This window comes from Zalophus californianus, chromosome 2 (assembly GCF_009762305.2).
Source record: "Zalophus californianus isolate mZalCal1 chromosome 2, mZalCal1.pri.v2, whole genome shotgun sequence".
NCBI classification, from domain to species: domain Eukaryota; kingdom Metazoa; phylum Chordata; class Mammalia; order Carnivora; family Otariidae; genus Zalophus; species Zalophus californianus.
The window spans coordinates 19,907,247-19,924,498 of record NC_045596.1 but is presented as its reverse complement, the minus strand read 5'-3'; the positions used below and the strand labels follow the sequence as shown (position 1 = coordinate 19,924,498).

General features: G+C 52.2%; 2 protein-coding genes and 1 long non-coding RNA gene across 4 annotated transcripts in view; 1 reads left to right on the top strand and 2 right to left on the bottom strand.

The window, feature by feature from the left end:
* Window positions 1–2,510, top strand: part of CCDC149 (coiled-coil domain containing 149) — a 101,486-nt gene extending 98,976 nt beyond the window's left edge. Inside the window, 1 exon segment of the mRNA XM_027597576.2 lies at window positions 2–2,510. Within this exon segment, the coding sequence (XP_027453377.2) occupies window positions 2–180 (179 nt within the window). The 3' untranslated portion in view covers window positions 181–2,510.
* Window positions 1,072–6,094, bottom strand: LOC113924191. Its single transcript, XR_003520571.2, has 3 exons — window positions 3,934–6,094; window positions 2,517–3,417; window positions 1,072–1,208 (listed from the first exon to the last, which is right to left on the bottom strand). It is a non-coding gene; the product is annotated as an uncharacterized LOC113924191 (long non-coding RNA).
* Window positions 6,095–6,122: 28 nt separating this feature from the next.
* SOD3 (superoxide dismutase 3) lies at window positions 6,123–13,364 on the bottom strand. Of its 2 annotated transcripts, none has more exons than XM_027597572.2 (2): window positions 13,146–13,364; window positions 6,123–9,600 (listed from the first exon to the last, which is right to left on the bottom strand). In XM_027597572.2, exons 1-2 carry the CDS (start codon window positions 13,295–13,297, stop codon window positions 8,841–8,843), a joined length of 912 nt encoding a protein of 303 aa, XP_027453373.1. In that variant the 5' UTR covers window positions 13,298–13,364; the 3' UTR covers window positions 6,123–8,840. The 2 variants fall into 2 exon arrangements, with proteins under 2 accessions (XP_027453373.1, XP_027453372.2); XM_027597571.2 differs by having other exon boundaries at window positions 6,123–9,628; window positions 13,146–13,242.
* Between the last annotated feature and the right edge of the window lie 3,888 nt (window positions 13,365–17,252).

The window sequence follows — 17,252 nt, the reverse complement described above, 5'->3', positions numbered from 1 at the left end:
TGGGAGGCTCGGAGGCATGAGAGGGGGACAGCTCCGCCGGGCCTGGCCTCCAAGGGGGAGGCCCCCAAATCTTGCCCGGGCTCCTTTGAGTCCAGCCAGTTGGCAGCCGAAGCCTCCACCCTGGAGGACGGCAAGGAGACCCCAGAGGGTGGCGGCACGGGGAGCGCCGTGAAAACCTGAAGGGGAAAGGGATCCGCACGGTGACATGTCTAAGGCGCAGGGGACGGTAATGACTTAAGCATCAGAACAGCGCTGGGAAGCTCCTTTCTCCTAACATACTTCCAGATCTGCAAGTGAGAAGAGACCCAGGTCCTGTGGCAAACTGTGAATATTCTGATGATGCCAGCACAGTTTGATTTATTAAATGCGGGTCCTCAAGCTTCCCCGTGTCATCTCTTTCTGCCGGAGACACGCTACTGCGAACACGGCCGGGCACAGAATCGTGTCTGCCATATGGCTGGTTTTCGGCATCCGTCTTTCTGTCAGCGTTGGTTTTATTAGAGATAAGATGTTTCTCTATTAGCATTTAATGTTGTTGATCAAAATTATGGGAACAGCTTGAAACGGATGGGGTTTTTAATCAGGTCCCCGTCTTTGTAATGGCTAGGTGGTGGCTGGAGAGAAAGGTGTAATTGAGCATAATGGGTCCAGAGGGCTCGTGGCGCCGCTCCATCGTGTCAGGGCCCGGGAGGACCTCCCAGCGTGGGTGTTCTTGGCACCCTGCCCGCGGCACTGTCTGTCATGCCACCGACTGGCAGGTGGAGAGGGGCTTAAGCGGGCTCAGAAGGTGGGGTTTCTGGTTTGAAATCCCCAGCCCCTGTGGAGACCCGCTTGCTGACTGCTAGAGCTGAGCTTTCCAGCCTGTAATTCTGAAGGATTAATTGACCCGGAGTGATGGGAGGGAGAAGAGGGGGGAAGGGGACTCCAGCAGTATTTTGATTTTTCGTTTCTGAGATAAGAGCCAGAGCCTGGGAATGCTGGTTTTCTGCCTTCCACCCGTGCTGCCTGTAGGGTGTTTATGGCCATGGAGGGGTGGGGGTGGGGCTGGGGACAAGATAAGCAGTTGGGGCAGGAAACTGCTTAGGGCCCATCCAGTTTCCCTTGCCAGGGAAACCTTGAACCCTTCACTCCTCCTGCGGGCCATTAAGGCTGCTTCGTCTGTGCTGCCGGGTACCGGGATCTTAGAGACGAGACGCAGAGTGTGTGGCCTGATAGTGGAAAGAGAGAGCAAAACAAAATAATTTCATTACAGCCCGTTTCAGGGGACTGTGGAACCAAGTACCCAGGGTGGGAAAGGAGGGGGCATCAACCCTCCTGGTTCTTTCCTTAGGGATAAAATTAGCTCTTCTGGGTGACATCTGGAGCTGCAGAAAATGGAAGGCCCATCAAACGATAGACCTTTTTTTGAGCGAAACTCAGTTCATGACCCCAGAAAGGCCTGATACCATATCCCAAAGCTCAAAACACCCCTGAGAACCAGAATCACTCCTTTGACAGGCTCTCCTGCAGGAAAAAGAGAGGCTCCCTAGGTGGGAAAGTTGAAAATTCATCCGAAATATCAGGTGGGTAGAGCAGGTGCATGATCCCAGGTGTGAACCCCGCACGGGGGTGGCCAGCCCACCCCAATGCCTCCCTGCCCTGTTTCATCTCCGGCGTTACTCTGCTCACGGACGAGGAGCTCTGTCAGATTTTGCGTGCTCTCACCCTGAAGCACAGCGAAGTGGAGGCAAGAAGGTCAAGTTTGGGGCCTCCAGCTGCTTTCTTCCCACTCACCGGAGGTCACCCCAGTAGTGGAAGAGGGGCGTGCCCAAGTCGGTGCACTGTTGCTCCTAGACCCAGGAGCTGGGATCTGGACACACCATGTGCCCCTTGCCCGTCACGCCCTGATGCCCCATTCATCCTGTGACTGTGCTTCAGCCTCTCCTCACTCCCCATACCCGCCCCCTCAACTTCCTCTCCAGGGAGGTGGCTTCTGCAGCTGCAGAGCCTGCACAGGCCAGCAGCCACGGAAATAATTTTCCTGCGGCACTAGGCCTTAACTCTCTGCAAATGTTCAGCGCTACCGCATAGCCCGCCAGAGCCACCAAAGGAAATCACAGCCAGATTTAATACAATCATAATGAAAAGAAAAATCTCTCCCCACGGAAGCTCTGGTTTTGACACACAGTTGGCCAGGTGCACATCTTTAGGGCCCATTCCGTCACCTTCTGGAAAGCAGCGCTTATAAGAAACGCCACCACATTCCATCACGGGCAGGGACACTACTGTGAGTCCCGGAGAGTGTGGGGTTCAGGGTGGGGAGGTCAGAGGGAGTGATAATCCAAACGGTGTGTGCAGTCCGCCTGGGAGGGTTTTGTGTTATTAGATGGAATTGGAGCCAATGAGCTGATCCTGTCACATGAGTAACCTTGACAATGCCCCATACACACATGTGACTCTGTCCCTCCCCTGCTGTTCCAGCCCCGCGTGGCTCCTCTGTTCCACAGACATTAAAGGGAGTTTCAGCAATTACTTACGGCTGTCTTTTGTCTTTTTGAGAGTCCTCGTGGAAGTGCACAACGTTCTCTCCCCTGCTCCACCAGCTAGCCTTGCATCAGTCTGAGCACGCTCCGCTACGATTCACACACTTTAAGAAACTTGAACGATAGGAAAATGAATTATATTGCATAAGGAGAACTTCAGAAGTAGGGTATTCTGGGCCGGGTTTATTCAAGAAGTCATCAAGGATCTGGGTTTCCATCTTTCTGCTCTGCCTGCCTCAGGGTCAGCTACACCGTCAAGCTGCTGAGACGGCTGCCACAGCTCCAGCATCAGTCACTTGTTCTCACATTTGTGTCCAGAGGCAAGAAGAAGTTTCTCCCCATGTGTGTGCATGCATGTGTGTGTGTGCATGTGCGGACGTGCATGCATAAGAGCAAGAAACCTAGTACTTGTCACAATTCATTGGTCAGAATTATCACAAGCCTATGTCTAAACCAACCCCTAGCGAGGGAGTTGGAATTAACTGAGAAGGGCTCAGGCTCATCAGGATCACCAAATGAACTGGGGAGGGCCTGTCCCTGGACATGCAGACTCTAAAAGGGTGAACAGCAAAACAAAATCGAGCAGTAGAGGAAAGTTGAGAATAAATTTAAATAAGCCACCAGCAGCATTGTCTCTGAACCCCACATCTGATTTTGTTTCATTTTCTTCCCTTAAAAAGCCAGAATATTGCGTTACTCATGAGTCTGGAGCTGGGGGGCGGGGCGGTGGCTGTTTTTTGTTAAGAAGGATGTCATCTCATCTCCGCTCTCCCCTGGCTGCTTTATCATCTGTTCTGTTTTGTAGCTGGGACGTTCCCACCTTTGTTTGCCTCTTCGAGTGTGTCTGTCCTTCCATTATTTTTCCAGCTCGGTTGCCAGCAGAATGCAGAGCAGTCTGGATAAATGAAACAGAGCCGACAGGTCTCTTAATGAAAGCTTGTTTGCACATCCTGCCTTTCTTGTGACTGCTCTGTACCTGAGAGCCTTTAGGTGTGGATTTTTACATTTGAGCGTGTGTCGTTCTTTTAATTAAGGCCCCTAGAAATGGATTGGCTTTTTTCAACCAGGCATTTCTCATCCCTAACTCCTCTTTCCATGCCGCCTCTGCCCACCTTCCGCCCCACCCCCCCACCCCCCGGTCTTCTTCACCTCACACAGCTATTCCAGAAGACTCTCTAGCTAGGAGGCTCCTGGTGGCATTCAGCTCAATCCCAGCTGGAGCCTCCGCCCACTCGGCAATCTTAAACTACATGCATTTTCCCGGCATTGTGCCTCTTGTGCCCTCAATCCGCAACACACACCACCATCACAACAGGGAATTCTAGAAAAGGGTTCTGCCATCAGTCATTCACCTGTTGGGGTGACTCTTTGGATGTGTTAGTCCCACTGGGGCATTTACACCCCTACTCACCATGTGGTTCAACCTCTTCTTTAAGGAATTTCAAAGACCAGCTACCTGCTCATTGGTGTTATCTTCCTTGTTTCTTTAAAATTACAGCATGCCTTCACCCCTCTTGGTTTGCTGCTCCTCCAAAATATGGGGCCTCTCCTGACTCCATCGTTTTGCTACAGCCCTTTGGATGGCTTGGTATCCTATTTCTCTTTGCAAAAGTTCTCTCTTGGGGCGCCCGGGTGGCTCAGTCTGTTAAGCGTCTGCCTTCGGCTCAGGTCATGACCCCGGGGTCCTGGGATCGAGACCCACATCGGGCTCCCTGCTCCGCGGAGTCTGCTTCTTCCTCTCCCTCTGCCCCTGCTCATTCCGTCTCTGTCTCTCTCTCTCAAATAATAAACAAAATCTTAAAAAAAAAAAAAAGTCCTCTCTTTGAGTACCTTCTCTGTCTGCCTTTTGCTTTCATTCTGGAAGCCTCCATTTGGAAAAATCTCCCCCTTAATATAATACTGAGGGTACCATGACACGGCTCAGTTAGGATGTCAAGAAGCCAAAATATTCCCCTTAAGTCACTACTTTAATATATTCCTTTTTTTCCAGATGTCTTTCTGAACAGAGAAAAATTTGAAAATCAGAGCTGCAATAGAGAGCTCAGTAGTGAATCTAATTAGAAATGAGAAGCAGGAAAAATAAGAAGGACCTGTCTCTCGATATTATGATTGCTCACAAAAACAAAACAAAACAAGTTGATACAGCATGAAGGCAATTTAAAATGATAGATACAGATGTGCTGCCTTACATTTCATATCACCTCTCGACTGAGTGGGATTTTTTTTTAATAGGGAAAGTTTGTGCAACACTGACAAGTTCGACTTTCTGGAATCTATGTGAGCCGAGGAATATATTTTGGATCTTAGCCGAGGCCAGTGATAGCCTATTAAATTTAAAACAATTGGCTTTAAAAAAAAAAAAGCAAACCAGCTGCTATCTTGTAGTTTAATTTAAAGAAAGAAGTAACCTCTATTCATTTGCAGACCCTGTGTTTATTGGTTTCTACAATCATCATGTAATGTAACTATATCTTTTTTTTGTTACCTGAAATAAACATGCAGTAATTTTCCTGATATAGATGATTATCTTTAATTTGCACCATTTTCCCTCTCCAGCCTCGCTGCAGGCCAACGATAGAGGCTGAGTGTTCCTTCTAGAGTATTGTATCAACTTATCGGTTGCAATCTGTCACCTAAAATTATTAGATCATATGGCAGTCGTGAAAATTATGGAGAATGTAAAGATTTTATGCATTCAGTCAAAAATGCCAGATCTAAAATCAGTTGGTTTATTTCCTGCCGTCTTTCAAGTTGACCAAAGCACTCACTGATTTGCTCTATTTTCTTACGTTTTTAGTATTTCTGTATATATACGCACTGAAAAGCCCCACTCAGAAAAAATTCACTGCAATTCTGAGAAAAAGCTTATCCTAAACATCTAAAGATAGCATTTCTAATTATTGTCTACATTGTGTTTAAACTGTGCAAACTTGAGCATTATTCTCACTTTACCAGCTGTGTCTAGGTAGAGTCATTACATCAAACGCTTCTAATTTTACAAAAAGAAATCAAAACAAGTGTGTGTTTAAGTCTCAGTGACAAATGCAAACCCTGTGAGTCAAACAGGCAAACTGATTAGCAAGCTGACTGGGAAGTCAAAACAGCAAATATAAGGAGATTAACAAAACAGATCTGTAAGATGAGAGGAGTAAAAATAGCCTCCAGGGGCCAAGTGGGGTCCAGTGGGCGGGTTTGGTGGCACACATCAGGTTCTGGGCCCAAAACCAGATGCCTGCCTGTAACCCTAACCCTAACCAGATGCCTGCCTGTCTTCCTTCGTCTCAGAAGCCCCCCACCACCACCACCCCCAAGAGCTGGGGTCAAGGTTCATCCCAGTCAGCTTCTTCATGGATGCAGAAACTTTCTTACAAACCTAAGTGGAAGCAACTTTTCCTTTACTTGAATCCTTCTAGTTGCAGGATGCTCATTACCTTACAAGGTAGTCGAATCCATTCGTAGGTAACTCTTTTTCTGACCTTAGCCATTTTTATTAATTAGACATGTGCTAGATACTTAGGTCTTCATGCTACACTATATAGCTGTCACAAATAACACTTGATTTAATCCTCACAACAATATGATGATCTTATTTTACAGATGAGAAAACCCAAGCCCAGAGAGGTGAAGTGACTTAGGTCACACAGCTTTAAATGTGGCAGAGCTGGGGTTCCAAACAGGCCTTTCTACTTGAGCGTGAGCTGTCAACCACCCTGCTAGATGCATTCCTTTGCCTTTACAGTGAACTGTAATTTACCCTTCTATTATTTCCTTTCTCTGTTTCTTGTCTCTGGAGCCCCACGAAACAGTTTATCAATCCAATTCCCTTTAATGAACAGAAAGCAAAAGGAATGGGTCTGCTAGGGTATCTCTTTAGTCTTGAGGGGGGCCAAGGGTAGTGAAAAGAGAAACTAAGAACAGAAGATGCTATTATCTGAATGTGTTCCCCCCAAATTCATACATTGGAATTCTAACCCCCAAAAGATGATGGTAACAAGAGGTGACACCTTTGGGAGGTCCCCAAGTCATGATGGGGGGAGCCTTACGGAAGAGGCTCCAGAGCGATCTCTAGTCCCTTCCTCCATGTGAGGACACAGTGAACGTCAATAGTTGTGAACCCCAAAGAGAGCTCTCACCCGACTATGCAGGTGCCATGGTCTTGAACTTTCAGTCTTTAGAGCTGTGAGAAACAAATTTCTGTTGTTTATAGGCCACTCAGTCTGTGATATTTTGTGATAGCCCGGATGGACGACAGCAGAAGGTTAGTGATGAGAAGCACCAGTCTCCTTCTCAAAATAAGTCCAAACCTCCCCTGATGATTCTGAATTAACCTATAATCGGGGCAGCAGAGTCGAAGATGGGGTGCTGGGCATCCATCCATGGGGTGTTGATGCCTCCACTGTGTGTCCTCTGTGATTCCTGCCTCGTTTTCACGACTTTTAACTGTGGGGATAGGCACACACATCTGTTGAGGTCAGGATATTTAAAGCCTCCGTTTCCTAGTTCCCTCTCAGTGCTGAGTTCTGCCCAGTTCAAGTTAATACTTCAAACCAGTGAGAGCCAGTTGGTGGAGCAGTCACCAGGCAGAAACCTCTCTCTCCGGGTGTCACTTGGGTTCAAGGAGAGATTTTTAAATAATAAGTTAGTCCGAGTAAGAAGCAAAAATAACCACTGGGGATGGGTTTCTGGCAAAGGTTCCATTTGACTCACTGCCTTGAGAGTCTGGGAGAAATGGAAGCTGCCTCTGAGTAACCAGGGTGGAAAACCTACAGCTAGAGTGGGTCTCCCCAAGGACGTTAGAAAGTTATTGGGAGTGCCTCTATTCAATCACCGAGGGTGGATGGGGCACCTGGATGGCTCAGTCAGTTAAGCTTCCAACTCTTGATTTCAGCTCAGGTCATGATCTCAGGGACCTAGGATCGAGCCCCACGTCAGGTTCCACGCTCAGTGTGGCGTCGGCTTGGGATTCCCTCTCTCCTTCACCCTCTGCCCCTCCCCCTACTCACGCACGTGCGCGCTAAAACAAATAAAGATCTTTTAAAAAATAAATAAAGGTGGGTGCACTTTCTGATCTAGTGTGTGTAAAGATTATGCTTCTCAAAAAGAGAGGCTGAACATCCAAGTCCTAATCAAAATCAGCCTGCCACTGGGCTCCATGGTTCCATCTGCCTTTGTGTCAAGAAGTCAAGAAGAAGAACATTGTCCTTGTCCGGGTTTTGGAGAAGGCCAGCAACTTCAGACAGCAATGCCAACCTCCCTGTAAACTGCCCGCTCGACTGCTTCACTGGCCCTCTCCCCGCCATCTGGGAAGTGGACCTCGGGCTGCACTTAGAGGCCCATGCCAGGAGACCCAAGGCCCAGTGAGGTGGCATGAGCCGTGTGCCAGGCCGGTGGCTCCAGCCTGGGAATCACCAGGAAGCTTGTTGCAAATAGATGTCCATCTTTCCCTTTGGATTCCAGCCCAGGAAGCCGTCATTTTTTTTTTTTTTCTCTCTTTCCTGAGTGATCCCGGTGCCCGCCATCTTGGGAGCCACACAGAAGACGTGCCAACCAGACACTGAATACCGTGGCCAGCAGACTTGGAGAGAGAGGATAAGGAGAAATCCTGTGGGGATTTGGGAAATATCTTTGCTCTTTCCAAAGACTAGCTGAGCCTGGGAGCAGAGCCTCAGACAGACAAAATAAGTAACCAAGGCCCCAAATGCAAGTCTGAATTGCTGAGTTTTAATGTGCAACACAAAGATTGCCAAACAGCTCCCAAAGGGGCAGCTCTCTGCGGGTGGCAGTGGGCGAGTGACAGCTGAGGGCACCGGGCAGGGGCGCCTGACTGCAGGCTGCTTGAGCTGGCAGGGTGCGGGAGAGGTGGCTGGGCGGGCGAGGGTTCTGGGTAACCTCAGGAGGGGTCTCAGAAGGAATCTACGGGGTGGGAGGAGCTGAGGCCTTAGGGCAAAGAGGGGTTTCAGGGCTCCTGGACTGAGGGTAAGGGTGTCAGGGTGGAAAGGGACCTGGGGGAGGCGGGAGAGGTTTGGGGAGGGCAGATGGGGTATTTCAATACCTCCGGGGGTCCTCAGAGCTCAGGATGAGTGTCTCAGAGGGCGGGGGCTGCCTTCTGGAGGCAGAGGCGTGTCTCAGCATACGTGGTTGGAGGCCTCTGGGTGGAGGGGCTCTTGGGGGAGACCTCAGCCATGGCAGCACTGGGACCCCGGGGCGGGGGCGGTCTCTCTGGGAGCAGAGGGAGAGACTCGAGGCAGGCAGGGGGCAGGTCTCGGGCGCGCGCGGAAGGGAAGGGCGTCGGGGCCCGCAGGGAAGCGGGGTGCGCGCTCAGGCGGCCTTGCAGTCGCTCTCCCGCCGCCGCTTCCTGCGCTCCGCGTGCTCCTGCGCCAGGCGCGCCCAGGGCAGCGGGCCGCTCACGCCCACCACGCAGCAGGCGAGCCGGCGGCCCGCGTTGCCGTTCTCCACGCTGGCGGGGTTGCCGCCGCGGCCCAGGTCGTCCTCGCCCGCGTGCACCACCACGGCGCGGCCCACGATCGAGTGCGGGCCGGCGAGCGAGGCGGCCAGGCCGCCGCGGTGCTTGAAGAGGCGGCCGTCGCGCACGGCGAAGTTGCCGAAGTCGCCCGGGTGCTGCGGGTGCGGCACGGCCAGCGGGTTGTAGTGCGCGCCCGTGGACTCGCAGCCCTGGCTCAGGTCCCCGAACTGGTGCACGTGGATGGCGCGGCTGGAGCTGTTGGCCTCGGCCGGGAAGCCCTCCAGGTCGAAGAAGGCCTCGAGCCGGGCGCCGGGAGCCAGCTGCCGGAAGAGCACAAGGCCGCTCACCCGGGGCTGCGCGGCGTCCAGCGTGGCGGACGGCTGCACCCGGCAGGCGGCGTGGAGCGCGGCGTCCGGGCCGCCTTCGGCCGCCGCCCGCCGCTGCGTCAGCTCCTGCCAGATGGCCGTCACTTTCTCGTGCATGTCGCGGATCTGCGCCGCCGTGCTGGAGCCGGGCTCCTCCGGGTCGGAACCGGGCCAGGCGCGCGAGGCGGGGGCCGCCAGCAGCAGGCAGGCACACAGCAGCGAAGGAGCCAGCATGGCCGGAGTCGGGCACCTGCGGGCACCCCCCCCCAGGGGTGGAGCTGAGCGAGCCTTAGTCCCTGGCACCAGGCAGTCTCGGGACCTGCCCCCCACCCCGGCCCCGGGGGGGGGGGGGGCGCTTCCTTGCCGGGTGGGCATTCCTGCCTTCTCCCCTGCGTCTGTGGGCCTGCTGTCCTCCAGGACCTGCGTGAGGTGCTGAGGGTGTAAGGATGGATTTGGCACAATCTCAGGCAACTCATGGGGATCTTTTTGAGCCAGCAATGTGATCATGGCCCTCTCCAGTCCTGTCTCCATCACGTGGAGGGAGTCTTGGGGCAATCGGGGGAGCATCTCAGGACGCGTGAGGATGGCTCTTCCAGACCTCTTGCTTCCCCTGATTACCCCACCGCATCCTCTGCCACTCTGGCCAAGCATCCTTCGTTACAGACATACTAAGACTAGCTGCCCCTGCCTTCTTGGTCTTTGCATGAGCGGTGCCCTCTCTCTGAAGTGCCCTATCCCCTCTTCTCTGCCGCGCACAATAAACTCGAAGCCAGAAACTCGGTTTTACTCATCATCCCCAGCACCTGGGCCCCCACCTGGCTGTCGGCGACATTTTATACGTGATTGTTGATTGAGGAGTTCACTGAGGGACAGACATGTCATCAGATCATTCTAACGCCATCCTGTGATTGAAGATGGAGGAGTCTCGTACTTGGGAAGGACAGAGGAAGGAGTACCCACCCCCAAGGGGATCTCCAGGAAAGCTTCCCAGAGGAGATGACATTTGAACATGGTGTCACAAAGCAAGCAGTTTTTGAGCTGAGCCAGGCTGGAAGCCCGTTTCAGGCAGGAGGCGCAAGGTGCATGTTCACAGCCCGTGACAGGGTATGGTATGTTTAAGGGATAGGGGGAATATTTGTGTGGCTGCAACATGGCCTGTGTGGCCAGGGAGGAGGGAACTTAGAGCCAGGGGCTGAGGGCCTGGGTTTGCTGTGCTAGGGACTGTGAATATTGAGCTGCAGGGTGGGGGGTCTAGAGCTGGTGGAAATTTTAAAGCAGACGGTGATGAGATAGTTTTTAGTTCATTAACCTGGTCAGAGAAAGGATATGGGCTGGCCTTTGGGGATGGAGGGAACAGGCGAGAAGGAGTGGGGATAGTCCAGCAAGAGACAGAGACACGGAAAAGGAAGAATGGAGACATCCAGAAGTAGATGAGTTGCCTGGTTGCCTCAACCCAAACTGGAACTGATGAAGGCCTTCACCAAGATGGAGGCAGCAAAGGTGGAGGGGCCATGGATTTGGGAGACATCTTGAAGAGTGCTTACAGCGAGGACGGAGAGGATGTGGGAGCCCAGCAGGGGAGACAGGCGGATGCATGGTGGTAAGAGGCCCTGAGAAGTCGGGAGAGAGGGTTTGTTCAGCCTGAGCCCACTGGGGGTGAGAGGCTGGTCAGTGCCCAGGTCAGGTGTTCGGTAGCCATTTGGAAACATGGGTCTGGCACTTGGGAGAGGCAGTGTCGCTGCAAGGACTTTTCAGTGTTGACTGCACATTGGACTCTGGCTCTTAAAAGTCACGTGCCCAAGCCTCGCCCAAGGGATTCTGATTCAGTGGGCATGAATTACTATTTTTTTTTAAGCTCCATCAAAGACTCGGGGACTCAACCAGGGTTTTAGAGTCAGACACAGGATCAGATCCCAATCCTGACGTATGCTAATCGCGATATTGTGGGGAAGTGACTGACTCTACCTCAGCTACCCGCAAAATAAGGTAATGTCACCAAGGATCACGGTGAAGAGTCAGTGAGATATTATATGGCAGGCTGTCTTCGTAGTTTTAAGTCTGTCCTCACGGACCAGTGCTTTCTCCACAGAACCGGGTTGCCGGTCAGCTGCACTTTCAAAGGCAGGTGCCACTTGAAAAGCAAATTCCAGGGTGGGGTATTTATTCCTTCTGTAACCATTATGGAAAGGCAATCTAGTATGGCGATGAAAAGAGTGGATTCTGGACTCACTGGTAGTGCGGAGTACCAGAGAAACTGCTGGACTAAAAGCTAGTTGGGCTCCACCTCTTTGCTGAGCTTTGGTTTTGTTTTTGTTTTTGTTTTGTTTTTTTATCTGCAAATAGGGATAATTATACATACCTTTGAGGCTTGCCGTGAGGCTTCAGAGAGACAGTGTGAAGGGCTAACACTTACCGAACACACCTACAGGCTCTGTTAAAAGCACTTTGTCTCTGTCGAGTCACAGAAGCCTCACCTGAACCCTGTGGGGTAGGTGTTACTGTTATCCCCCTTCCAAAGAGCAGGAAACTGAGGCCAGGAGAAGCGAGCGTCTTGCCCAAGGTTACATACTCGATAAGCCGCTGACGGCAAGATTTAAAAGTGTGTGGTCCAAGCACACTGAACAGCTGAAGGCTCACACGGCACAAAGCCTGGTAGGTATCTGGCAGCTCTTAGCGACCAGAGGGAAACGCTGATAGAAGTTCCAGGCTGATCAGTTGAGAGATGCTACTGAAGCCATGGGAGAAGGAGGTGCCCAGGAAAGGCTCCACGAAGGAGTGGCAGGAAGGTAGGAGAAGCCCAGAAAGTGATGTCAAGGGTACCACCGCCTCAGGCATGGCCTGGTAGGGGCGTCCACACTGGAGCCCCGGGGAGCGGGTTCGGGAGTGGGGGACCATCCCAGGCCTCAGCCTCCAGCTCTCCATCATCCATCGCCTCCCCCACCCCTGCCAGCAGTCTTGCCCCTTGGGACGGCTCTGCCAGTTAGAAAGCTCTTCCGCAAAAACAGATTGTTTGGGGTGTGTCAGTGAAACTTTCTTTTTCAAGAATGCTTGGGTCATACTTAACAGTCTAAGCAGATTCTTTTCTCTTAAAAGAAAAAAATTCGTCTGCAACCCCAGGTAAGCCCTGACTCCGTGGTTCTAAACCTTGACTTCTGCCTCCTGAGGCCAGTCCGCATCAGACTCACCCGTCTCATACATGCACACTGCCCCCCGCCCCCCGGCGCCCCTGAGATTGAGCTGTGAATGACCACGTGGTTCCGGGGGGCTATGTGCCTGGTCTGAAAGGGAAGACAGGTTATCGGAGGAAGAGGACAAAGCAAGCCACAAGCCCTGTGCCTCCTTCCTGGGTCTGGATCTGGGAAGACGGTGACCCTTCTGACACCTTCCCGATGTCCCAGGTCCTGGGCCCATTCCTAGAAGGAGCCCTGGAGGTGAGCCTGAGCCAGCCAGGCCCTCCCCTAAGCAGGTGGCTCTGCCCTAGGAGGTCCCAGCCCCCGAGGCATGCAACATTCAGAGAGGTGGCCTTCCTCCCTCCAGGTTTCTCTTTTCTAACCCTAAAGTCCACTTCGGGCCTTCACAGGTACAAAGGACAACAGTTCCTTTCTCCCCTGAGGCTTCCCCCCTCGCCCCTCCTCACTCACCCCTTCAGAGCAGCCAGGTTCTGTCCCTCAACGGGTCCCTCTCAAAAAGACGATCAAGCGCTTTTCCAAGCAGAGGCCACATGCCCCGCCCCAGTTCCAAACTCATAAAAACCCCCTCTGAGAAGAAGGAAATGAACCTGAACTTGGCACTCACCTTTCCAGCTCTTCCAAGAGAGCTTTCCTCCTGAGAAGTAGGGAGCAGCGCCCAGCGTTCACAGGAATGCGGGTGGACTCCGGCTGCTGGGCTGTTTGGGCGCGCAGGGAAGCCAGCCCACGGGAGTGGTCACGGCCAGGGAGGCAGGCCATTGGGCTGACTGAGGGAGGGTCAGGAGGCCCCGTCCCCGGGTGTGCAGTGGCCTGGCCCCCTCCTCCTCTGTCTCCACCCTCCTCCGGCTCCACCTCCGCCCCCCCAGCCTCGTGCTCCCCGGCCAAGTTTTCCTTTTTGTGACTTCACTGGTTTGTGCAGACGTCGCCAATGACCTTCAGCACGCAGCTGGAGGAATAAAAAGTCGGCAGAAAATAGCCTTTTTGGAGAGGTGTACAATGGGCTCTTTCTTGCTCTCCCCTGATTTCCTCCGCTGTTGACTTAGGTTTGCTGGATGCTACTAAGAAGGAAATGGGCCCCTTGCAAATATGCGTGATGTCCGCCCCCCCCACCCCAGCCCTGGTGCCAGCCCTCTGAGAGGTGAGGGGCAGGTGGCTTAGTGGTCACGTGGGCCAGGCTGCCCAGGCCCAGCTGTGTCACTTCCTAACTGTGCTCCTGGACCAGCCCCCCCGCCCCTGCCGGGGGCCTTCCCTTCATCGTCTGTAAAATGGGGATCTGATGCTAACGCCAAGCCAGCACGCTCACACACCATCACCATCCCTGTTGTGGTCGTTTTCTTATTCAGGTTATGCTGGAGTCTTCTAAGCGTGTGTGGCCCAGGGGACCGTGAGGCTTTCCCACTCCTGGCCGCCTGCCCGCCTTTGCTGCCATGGTCCTTCCTCCATCGCGGCAACCCCTTCCTGAAATAGAAGCTTTTCTCTCCCAGGAAAGCCCACACGGGAGAAGGCGGCTTGTCTGCAAATGGGTTGTGGGTGCTCACTCCAGGCCAGGTACCCAGAGCTGCAGGAGCCCCTGCCATCTGGGGCTTCAGACTCTGGAAGGGAATGGGGATGCCAACAGATCCATCCAGTGCGGAGTAGGGAGTGCAGCTGGGGAGGGATGGACGGGGGCGCCCCTAGAGACCCAAACACTAGCCTTGGCAGCAGGAAGGCTTGTTCAAAATCTAGACTTCGAGGCTCCACCCCGAGCTGAGGGAATCCATTGCCAGCTTCCTAGAACTGTTGTTGTTTTTTTAAAGTTGGTCATTCTGGTGGGCAGTCAGCTTTGGAAACATCTATTCCTGCTTCCTTTGGCAACAGCACCTCAGTTCTCTGCTCGGAAACCAGGCTCATTCTGTGCAGGAGGTATTGACTTCACCCCTCTTGCTCCAGACGTGGGCGTGTGACTAATCAAAACATTGCATTGGTTCCAGGATCATTCAGAGCCAACGCAATGCATTGACACTTTCCCTGGGACTGCTAGAAAGACTAGAGTTGTTGCAGCGCCCCTGCCCCACTAAGGGAGAACTCATCTGAGGACAGGGCCAATGTGGAGGGAAACAAAGTAAAAGTTGAGTGAAATCTGGACCCAATGGCAGAGTGTGCCCCTGGATCTAGCCATACCTGAAGCTCTGTTTTTAGGCTGTCAGTCAGTGCATTCTCCTTTTGCTTAAGTTGTCTGGGTGGGGATTTTCAAACTTGCCACAGAACACTTTGTGAAACGCCTTCTTGTGTAGCATTTTTTTATTCAATGCTCGTATAAATGCCGTGGATGGGTATGAATTTGCCCACTCGGTATAGATAAGGAAATGAGGTTCAGGGAGGCTAAGTAATGGGCCCAAGGTGGCAGAGCTGAAAAATGGCAAAGTCAAGATCTAGACTCAAGACTCCAATTCCTAAGCCTGCCTCCTTAATCATTAGACTCTATAACCCTCTGGCCTACAAGATGAAGGGAAGGAACAACAGGTGAGCCCACACCCCACAGTTACCTCCTAACACCAACGACTGCCGCGCCGCGAGCCGCTGAACCACCGACCTCGCTTTCTTTTCACATCTGTTACTGTGTAATACAACAGAAAACCAAGTGAGGTTTGTAAAGGCAGCAGTATTCGGAGATGCGCTCAGAAGCACTCCCATCTGCGTAAAGAGATCTCTGCCAGAGATCTTTGAACTTCTTTTGTGCAGGGAACCCCGTTGTACTTTCCCTTTCATTGTATTCAGAAAACCCATAGAATGAAATTCCACCGGGAAACAAAGTGGTTCCCAGGAGGAGAAAATTCCTGAAAGCAATAATTAGGGTTTCAAGGTTGTCTCCTAAAAAGGCCAAATTCTGTGTGAGGACAGTTTACCCAGTGTGAGTACTTTGATCACACCTGAGAAAAGTTCCAAGTGTGTCTTTCTGCCCGAGGTCCGCCCAGAAACCTGGAGGGGAGCAGAAGTGGAGTCAGGGACCTGTGTGGTTCAAGCTTGGATCTTGGCATTTTGTCCAAATACCTCCGGGTGAAACGGGGAAAAGGAGGTCCTTGCTAGTGAGGTGGGCAGGGAGAAAAGAAGTGTCTTTCTTACTAATAGCAATAAAATCATAACATCTAGCATTTTTATGAAAGTGCCTTTTGTGTGCTGGGCACTTGTTAAGCAATTTGCACATTTTTTTGAAGGTTTTATTTATTTATTTATTTATTTATTTATTTATTTATTTATTTATTTATTTAAAAGAGAGAGATCGAGTGCACAAGAGCAGGGGAGGGAGAAGCAGATCCCCTGCTGAGCAGGGACCCCGATGCGGGGACTCGATCCCAGGACGCTGGGATCATGACCTGAGCCGAAGGCACATGCTTCACTGACGGAGCCACCCAGCCACCCCTGCCTGCACCTTTTCGTTCATATTAAGAGCACGGGGGCCCCCCATTGAAGAAGAGAGATGGTATTCTGTGTCCCAGCGCCACGGTCTGGCCAGCTTCCTTCTCTCTGTGAACATGGCACCCTTCTGTTCAAGTGTCAGGTCAATGCGTGTGCATCAGAAGGTAATGAAGGCCAGCCAGAACCAGGGACTTCTCAAGTGCTCACACCCCGCCGGCCTTGGGAGGAGCACAACCAGCGAAAGGGCATGAATGCAGTGCCTCCTCCAACCAGAAGGTTAGCGTGTGCGAAGCTCTTCTCAGGAAAACAGCAGAGTGCAACCCCTCCGGGCGAAGCTCTGCGTGGACTCTGACCCTTCGTCCAGCCCCTCCTCCTGCCCGTACCTGTGAGGGGAAACAGAGGTCCTTCCTGCTCTGCCAGATGCAAGCCAGATAGCGGGATGAGTAACCAAAAAGCACATGCAAGGCAGGGCCTGCTTCCTCAAAATCATTGCACAATCTGTTCATCTCGGGAAAAGAGAAGCATTTTCAGCTTACTTTTGAGTCCTATTTATTGAAAGATATTTGCCGAGCCCAGGGACACCTCGGTGGCTCAGTCGGTTAAGCATCTGACTTTTGATTTCAGCTCAGGTCATGATCTCAGGGTCGGGGGATCACGCCCCGCATCGGGCTCCGCGCTCTGCAGAGTCTGCTTGAGAGTCTCTCTCTCCCTCTGCCCCTCCCTGCACTCTCTCTCTCACAATAAATAAATAAATAAATAAACTCTTTCAAAAATAAGTAAAAATAATTGGGGCGCCTGGGTGGCTCAGTCATTAAGCGTCTGCCTTCGGCTCAGGTCATGAATCCCAGGGGTCCTGGGATCGAGCCCCGCATCGGGCTCCCTGCTCCACGGGAAGCCTGCTCTTCTCCTTCTCCCATTCCCCCTGCTTGTGTTCCCTCACTGTCTTTCCACTGTCAAATAAACAAAATAAAATCTTAAATAAATAAATAAATAAAAATAAAAATATTTGTCGAGCCAAACAGCCACAAACTACCCCTCCTCTTCTTGCTGCCTCCCACTGTAGACTCTGGAAGGCCAGACACTTGCTTTCCCAGTATCCCTTTCAGCTAGTGGTAGTCCTGTGGACCCAGTTATCACCAGTGAGATACAGAACCTGATGTGTCTTTGGGGAAAGCTTTTATTTTCATTTTTAAAAGGACAGAAATGGGGCACCTGGGTGGCTCAGTCGGTGAAGCGTCTGCCTTTGGCTCAGGTCATGATCCCAGGGTCCTGGGATCGAGCCCCGCATCAGGCTCTCTGCTTAGTGGGGAGCCTGCTT